The 8,073-nt window shown below is 54.9% G+C and overlaps 3 protein-coding genes across 3 annotated transcripts; 2 read left to right on the top strand and 1 right to left on the bottom strand.

The window, feature by feature from the left end:
- Positions 1-304: 304 nt before the first annotated feature.
- On the top strand, positions 305-715 carry GGTG_05597 (hypothetical protein; the record flags this gene model as incomplete). Its single annotated transcript, XM_009223401.1, has 3 exons — positions 305-510; positions 591-639; positions 704-715. The coding sequence occupies 3 exons, from the start codon at positions 305-307 to the stop codon at positions 713-715; spliced, it is 267 nt and encodes an 88-aa protein (XP_009221665.1).
- Positions 716-2,716: 2,001 nt separating this feature from the next.
- Positions 2,717-3,125, top strand: GGTG_05596 (hypothetical protein; the record flags this gene model as incomplete). The annotated part of the gene is made up of 2 exons (XM_009223400.1): positions 2,717-2,723; positions 2,908-3,125. The coding sequence occupies 2 exons, from the start codon at positions 2,717-2,719 to the stop codon at positions 3,123-3,125; spliced, it is 225 nt and encodes a 74-aa protein (XP_009221664.1).
- A 467-nt stretch (positions 3,126-3,592) lies between these two features.
- On the bottom strand, positions 3,593-6,076 carry GGTG_05595 (hypothetical protein). Its single transcript, XM_009223399.1, has 3 exons — positions 5,037-6,076; positions 4,503-4,969; positions 3,593-4,441 (listed from the first exon to the last, which is right to left on the bottom strand). The coding sequence occupies exons 1-3, from the start codon at positions 5,398-5,400 to the stop codon at positions 4,427-4,429; spliced, it is 846 nt and encodes a 281-aa protein (XP_009221663.1). The 5' UTR covers positions 5,401-6,076; the 3' UTR covers positions 3,593-4,426.
- Between the last annotated feature and the right edge of the window lie 1,997 nt (positions 6,077-8,073).

The following is an 8,073-nucleotide window of genomic DNA, read 5'->3' as shown; positions in this document are numbered from 1 at the left end:
AGAGAGAGAGAGAGGGGGGGGGGGGTGGTCAATTTCCGGTGACCAGAGGATCAAGGCGCCAAGCATCAGACCCTCGAAGCGACGAAGGGCACGATGGCGGTACGCAGGAGTATGGTAGGCAGGGCAGAAGGCATTTGTTCACCAAGATCAAGGCATGGAAGGCTCTTTGTCTGGACAGGTTGTATTGTAGGCGGCAGCTTGGAGTACAAGTCGGCAGTGCTGGGCAGCATTCGGAACAGGACTGGCGGGGGGGTAACTCCTGGGCCCAGCAACGACGGCTACATAGAAGCACGCATATCGACACATGTCCATCCCATCCGGAAGTATTGGTGTGGAGAGCAGGAGGAAGGGATCCAAGCGGGTGTGCCCAATGAGCACCAGGCGCGCCGGCCGGGGCTTGTGGGTAGGTACAGGTTACGAGGTATTAAACGTTACGCTATGGGAAGGGGGGTTGGCCAGGGTACAGGTTCCAGGGATCAGAAACGTTGGTGCGGTGGATCAACCAGGGGGGTAAGGGTACACAGCGTGCCACACAATTTGTAGTAGAGATCAGTGTATGTTGATATCTCATCTGTGGGTGACGATTCTAGTGGGTTCTGGCAAATGGAGGTGCGGGTAGCGATACATCGATTTGGCGGGGTGCGTAGCCTAATTAGGAAGGATCCAGCGCACTAACAATTCTGATCCCTGGAACCTGTGTTAGCAAGGGGGGTAAGGGTACATATTTCAACGCACAATTTGTAGTGGGAAAAAATGTAGACTGGACGTGGCCTAATTAGGAAGGATCTGCGGGTCGTAACGTTTAGTATCCTTGTAGCCTGTAGGTCTGCCGCATCCGGCACCTCTTGTCAATCGCCCAATCCATGTCGTGCCCTGTCGGCAACGAAGCGGGATCTGGGGGCCGAATCTGCTGGCTCTCCATGTGTGCACAGTGCTCTCTAGAGGTAGTGAAGGCCTGGCTTCGTCGTGTCCGGAAGCCGAGCCAGGGGCACGACGACGGAGCCCTGCAGCAGCCAAACATTGGAAGGAGGACAAGACAAGAAAAGCGCGAGGGACCCCGCCCGGACGCATCCTGATTTGCCCGTCCCTTCAAGCAATGGAGTCTACTGTTACTGCGTTGCGGCGCTACGTCCATGTTGTATGGGAGGGGGAGGCAGATAGCGGTTCGTGTTGGGGGATAGGTCCACGATGGATGCTATCGTAGCATCCACGGAAGGAAACACAGAACAAGCGAAAAGAACATGAAGCCCATTGGGCGCTGGGGGGGCCAGGAACATGGAGGAACACAATAGTCCGGAAGTGGGGTCGACGGACGCAGCGATGCCTGCTGGACAGGCAAGCAGCTGTGCAGGCTGGGGCCATCCGCCAGTGCGCCAAACCGCTGGAAGCCGCGGCGCCGTGCTTGAGCGACTTGAGTGTCAGGGGACCGCTGTGCCGCAAATCATCCATCCCGTGCGAAGCGGGCCACGCTAATTTCCACCACCCCCAGCGCCGGGGCTTTTGATTTTGCTTCTTTGGCCAAGAATCAGGTGAAAAACCTGCGCAGCCAAGGCAAAGGCAGGGTCAGAACCTTGAGTGGTCTTTGTCTGGACCTTGACACACGCTTTCCGAGTTGGCTCCTGTGTTGCTCGGGCATAGTTGGTGCCAGCATACTGTGTACTGTGTAGAGCCCCGTTCGTTTTCATGTTTGGCAGTGGCAGCTTCACAAATGATGCCTCTCGGTGTGTCGGACCTTTGGCAGCCACTGACTTCCTAACTTCCTGGGATCCCGAGTTGGTGGTTCGATGGCAGGATCGGCGGGTGATATTCCTGACTCGTCAAATCCCGCGCGAATCGGCCTCGTGTCCCACGCCTCCAGAACCCCCCCCCCCCCCCCCCCCCCGTGTTCATCTAGCCCAGTCGCAGTGCCGTTTGCAGGGCCATCGCGTGCCCGAAGCAATCGACCCCCTGTAGGCGGCAATCCGCCCTCGCGGCGCCGGCACGGTCCTGGCAGCACCTGGGCACGCATGGCGTGGGCAACTGAAGACGTGCGGGCATGGGCATGACTGTAGGCCCAAGGAGCAAGACAGCCTCTGCCGCGCTGCACGATCCAGGTGCCAGATCAACGCGTGCCGTCTGCGACCTTGTCGTCCCCACCCAATCTTCAAACCCCTGACAACACAACAGACGAAACAAGCGTCGAGAGCGTCTTTTGATGGGCATGTTCGGCCCGTCTGCGAACGTCTTTTATGTGGGTCGAGGCAGGCACTGGGTCGGTATCCAGGCCGGTCCGATGCTATGGATAAGTGGACCGTCTCCTTGACAAGCCCAGTCGAGCCCGGTAGAGGTGTAGGTAGCTATCTACCCACTTATCACACGTGATCAGCTCGAGTTCAAAATCACTGCCATCCCTGGAAGAGCGAAATAGGCCCACAGTCACGAGATGACGAGTGCGACCATGGTCCACTTGGGCTGGCATGGTGCAGCACCAGAGGCTAAGCTGAGAGCAATACCCATCTCGCGAACCGCTCGGCTGCCTCGCGATGGGCAGGCAAACAAACGACACCTATCGACGGGTGCCAAGGCGCCAGCATCACTGGACCGAGATGGAGGGAGCGTCTAGAGAAGGATTGCGGCGGCGAAGAGACTCCGATGCTGTGCTTAGGATCCTGCTCCCTATGGCATTTCAGATCATCTTTTGTCATCAAGTCAAAGGCATACCTCACCAACTACCAACATGTCTGGTAAGTAGTAGGTACCTCAACACCGCTTGGGCTGATTCGTGTCAACTGTTGGTCCTCGAACGGCCGTTCCTCTGTGGTAGAGGCTGTCACGTGCAGACGAGACTCGCGGGTTAATATGTGTGCAGAGAGCTATATGAGGGTACGAATGGTTTATAAGCTGGCCGAAATGTGTTCCTTTAAGCAGCACACCATCATCACAGGACGACGAATAAACGGGTTTGGAAGAGGGGTTTTCGCGATCAGGGACTGGGGAAAAATGAGGAAGATGATATAGGAGCGAATAAAAAAAACAACGAGAGAAATACAGCAGGAAAAAAAGTCAAGGGCAAAAAGAAACAATATATGTCCGATGCGCAGTCGATACAAATAACGGTGTTCCGCGTGCCATGGCAGCTCGGTTGATACAAGAGAGTGGGGAAAGAAAAATGCAACAAAACATGCAATCTCATATCCAAATTATATCTACCTAGTATCTACACAATGCCAACGAGGGTCGCCGAATAATGCATGGTGCAGGAAGGTGCTTCGAAGCTAGTGATTTACGACATGGAGGTGGGAAAATATTTGGAGCAGGGAACAGTTTACATTAAAGATAGATGGATGATGGTAGGTGAGTATGAAGTAGTTGATATATAACCCAACCCGAGGATGGATAGAGGCACCAATGATGGAATCGGCATGACATTGGAGCGAAAAGGCAAATAAGTGACAAACCATTCACCTACCTAGGAGTGACCTAGATGTAAAAGAACCGAACCTTCGCCTAAGCGATGGCGTACCCGGTACCAGCCCGATCAGTCGCCGAGGTTGGCATTCCGGAGAGATAGCCTGGTGCTCAATACCAAAACAGACGGCGAGGATGAGACCAGCTTCACTTGCCACACAGAACCGAAAGAACGCATGAGAGTATGGTTACGAGTGTACAAATTCTATATTCTCATCCGCCGAATTGCTAGGTATCCTCTATTACTGACTTACTTATAATAAAATACGAGGGGAAAAATATGAAAACGCCGGCAAGGCAGCCCAGTTCGACAGACCTTCTTAGTACACATATGCTCCCATTGACTTGCCCGGACCGTTCGAAGCCGCGAGCCAATGACACTGATCATAGAAGGGAAGTAGCCCTCAGTCACACTATAAGCTGCAGCCCCGAAGCGGGAACCAGGGTCGCACACAGGGAGGGAGGGGATATACACATATTCTTCTTCTTTCGTCACCATTGTCGCAAAAGGACAAACAGTAACGACTAAACCCAGTTCTTGGGGGTGGACAGCTAGGTGACCCCAGATGATGCCCAAGTCACTCTAAAAAAAAAAAAGAAATTCAAAGGAAAAGAACCGGGACAGAGGCAATACCGTATGGAACACGCATCCAAGCGCTTTGGATCGTGGAAGAAATAATGGATGATAGGGGAAGATGCCACGGCTTGGCTAAATCATGAGGATAGCGTCCAGCCACTGGTGGCGGTAAAGGAAGATTGAGATATAAGCCTCCGCCATCCCCGAGGCTTTCAATGGTGCGCAAATGCCGACTTGATGGCCAATCATCTTGCAGTTCCATGACCCAGAGGCTAGAGTAGCATGCCTCGAGCGGATGTTGCGAGGTCTCGTCGCCGCTCTGGATTCGAGTGTCCCAAACGCCGATAATGCCGATGAGAAGTAGAATACACTTTGTCGTTCGTCGTCATCGGGGGAAGTTACTCATGCGTTGGTGACCTAGAAAGAAGGCAGGATGTTAGTCGCGGGAGTTGGCAGGAGGGGAGGGATTGTTACATACTCGGAGAATCCTGCGAGAGTAGTCTTGGTTGTCTGCGATGCTGCCGTCACTCATACGCCTTTGAGCCATGACGGGATCCATGCGGGAATCAGTCATGGACACACCGCCACTGCTACCGGGCTTGTTTCCGTGAATGAAGGCGTTGACCGCAGCGTTACGGCGGTGCTCCTCCTCAATTTCGCGGTTGCGGCGACGCCTTAGCAAGAACCAAAGGCCACCGGCGGCAGCGGCCATGGCAAGAACTCCAATAACGACACCCGCAGCGATTGCTGCAGTGTTGCCGCTGCCACTGTTGCTACTTTCTGGTGGCGCACTCGTGGTCTGAACAGGGGCAGCATCGGCCGTAGACTCGGTAGGTTTTGGCGTAGCGGAGGAGCTTGTCGTTGAGCTTACTGTCTCGGTGGCGTTCTCAACGCCGTACAGGTCGATACCTGTGTTGTATACAGTAAAGGCGCTCGGTCCGCCACCTAGATAAAGATATAGAAGTTAGCAAAAGGACATCAGGACTACATGTCTGAGAAAGAGAGTACGTACAGGCGTCCCAGTCGTAGCCTGGGCATGGAATGTTGCACTGCTTGTCGTCGACCAGCTTCGAACCTGGCGGGTATGTGTTTCCACACCAGCATTGGGTGCCTTGGTAGCTCGCGCCGACCTTGTATCCCATTACGTTGCAAATTTTCACACCACATTCGCCCATGGTGTTGAATTTGACTGCCTTGTCCACCAGCTGGAGCCCGGCGCCACTGCTGTAGCATCCGTGGACGGTAGCGTCATTAGGAATTGGCCGCATAGGCTTCCGCTGGAGGCCTTTCTCGGTCTGACCTGGGGTCGGGGGATCGGCGATGACGGCGCCGGCGAAGAGTGCCACGACGGCCGTGGCGATTGTAAAGCACTGCATGATGACGGTAGATGAATGTGGATGTCGAGTGCGATACTGGACTGGAGACGACCGGTGCCTGGTCGTGGGATGAGTGGACCCAGATGAAGTCCAAACACGGTTGCCGCAGTCGATGGCTTCTTTGTTCAGGATCGACTCGCGTGACAAGTCGACAAAAAGACAGGTAGGTTGAGGTGGAAAGGCGCTGGACAAAGGGAGCGGCGTGGACAATCACGCCAAAAAAAGAACAAGAAGAAACGGGTGGGGAGAAGTGCAGGAACCAGCCGACGATGGGGGTTTCGGGTTGGGTCCTTTGACGTCGTCCCGGGGATTGGGATATGGGTTGGTGACTCGAAGTCGGTTCGGTTCGTGATCTCGATTTCTGCGTGCTCCCGTTTGGAGGCTCGCTTTAGTGGCTGGGCATTGAAAGCAAGATTCCTCCTCTTGACCTCTGCAGGATAAGGACAGTCCCGCGCCTGAAGTTGAAAAGGAGAGAGTGTGGAATGTCGACTTGAAAAATCGACGGTCGGATGGAAGAGAAACGGAAAAAAACGAGAGGAATTGTCAAACGAGTGACAGCCGTGGTGGTTTCGGGCTGGTGGTTGGGAGGAGGGAGCGAAAACAGTTTTGTCGAGGGGAAGAATGGAGAGAATGGAGCGGCGGTAAGGGGAAAGAGGGAGCGAGCCTGCGCGTCGACTGTCTGGGGTCTGGTGTCGGTGGGCCGCGATGGATCAGGAGTCGCGGAAAGCCAGGAAGGAGGGAAATTGCGCTGCGGGTGGGTAAATCGGGCAACGGTCCCCCCTGTCGCAGCCGAGATGTCCCCCAAGCGTCAATGGATAGGTCACTCGTCGGCGGCGGAATGCAGACGCGGTACATGTGGCGTGGTGCGCGGATACCTGATCAGCGCTTCCGCGGTACGGATTGAGATTAGTGCAACGGGGTGCTGCTGGCGGCGCAGCCAAGCGAGGCAGGGGATTGGCAGGCCCCGGCTCCATCTGACGTCTTGATTGGCTGCCCTGAGTCGGGCCAACCCCCTTCTTGGTGGTTGGTCGTCGCACCTGCCAGGAACACGAAAAGTATTTTCAGGGGGCTCTGGGCTCTGGTTCGGTCTTCTGCACGCCAACGAGCTTTGCATTGCCGTTGGCGGTTGTCTGTTAAGCGCGCCCTGGAATTGGGTGTGCATGCACTAACATCCACATTTGCTTGCCAACTGGGCACCCAAGCAGCTCCTCGTCATAGGTCGGCGTCAAATTCCCGATGAGGTTATGCGCTGACACAACCACAGCACTGTGCTGTATGCTTCCTTTTGCAGCTTTTCCTTTTCCTTTTATTTGCGGTCACCTTGTTGCAATCATCATCTGATGTTAGTTTCTTCTCTCTTCCCCGTTCCAGCGGAACCGGCCCTCGTATTTCGACAAGGCCCAGCAAAGAGACAAAGGGAAGGGAGAGAAACCCTAAAGAACAGAAAAAAGGGACAAAAAAAATAGACGGGATTCAGGACTGTGTGGCAGAAGCATGACAACGGGATGGGCACAAAAGCATGGCCGGACGCTTTGCGGTGGCAGTGCTGACCAGTATTGATCGATTGAATCGCCGCCCTGAATGAAGCCACGCCCAGCCCATCTAGAGATTGTGAAACAAGAAACACTAACGTGACACAACCTGGCTAGGTGGAGTTTTGCGAGCTCCACCGAGAAGGCGAGACCAAAATATTGCTGTCCTGTCGACGTCACGATAGAGCACGCTGGAGTGAGCGATGAGCCAGACTAATTTTGTCTGAGGTCAAGCCCGAGCGTGGCTGTCTTATTGTGTTTTGACAGAGCAAGCAGCCACCTGAAGCAGAGAGGTGGCAGGCGACAACATCCATTATCGATGCCGCTGACTTGGTGCCTGTCGGTGGGTTACGGTGCCATCTATGCTGTCGTCAGCAAGGGCGGCGATAGGCTATTGGCTGTCTGTTGCCGGCATTGTCCTCGCCATTCCTCTTTGGTACACGCTGCGACATATAAACTTCCCCATGCCGGTCAGTGGTCGTGCGTCGCGGCCAAACACCAGAAAGTTCAGTTGTTGATGCTCGAGCACGGATTGCAAGGGCGTCGCTTAGCCGTGTCAGCCTCTCCTTGGCTTCCGAACCGTCTGATGTGCGAGATAGTGATGTCTGATATTGAGAGCAAGGGACTGGAGATGTGATGGCACGCGCATCAGAATTGCTCAACCCAATTTCCGACCCGAACTCCCTTCTCTCATCCCACCCCGCGGTGCATGTCGGATCTGCCTCTTCTCGTCATGGGGGAAGTTTTGGGCGGCAGAGGGGAGAGAGATGTCTCGCCAAGCACGGCCCGCGCTTACTTGGGCACGTTGCACGCATGCTTCGTGTTGACGGGCCCCCAAAAATATCAGGTTTGATTGATTGTCGTGTCAGCAATGAAGTGAAATGAATGAATTTAGCGCCAGTGCCGCAGGCACTATCACGTGTTAGCGCACGTGCCAGCCCCCGCTCTCTGACGTGCCCACGAGTTGCCGTGTCAGCAGCCACCAAGCCGTCACATTATCGGGTGGGCACTGCATCGGTGGCATTCCATCAAGCGGCTTGTGCGGTCTTATCTTTACCACGTGATGGGTGTCTTGGCTGCCCCGTTATCGCGCCTGTCGTCTGGGTTCCATACGGCACGTGACCTCGAGTTGTGCAACGCA

This window comes from Gaeumannomyces tritici, assembly GCF_000145635.1.
Source record: "Gaeumannomyces tritici R3-111a-1 unplaced genomic scaffold supercont2.3, whole genome shotgun sequence".
Lineage (NCBI taxonomy): Eukaryota > Fungi > Ascomycota > Sordariomycetes > Magnaporthales > Magnaporthaceae > Gaeumannomyces > Gaeumannomyces tritici.
This window is presented reverse-complemented; position numbering and strand designations above follow the sequence as displayed.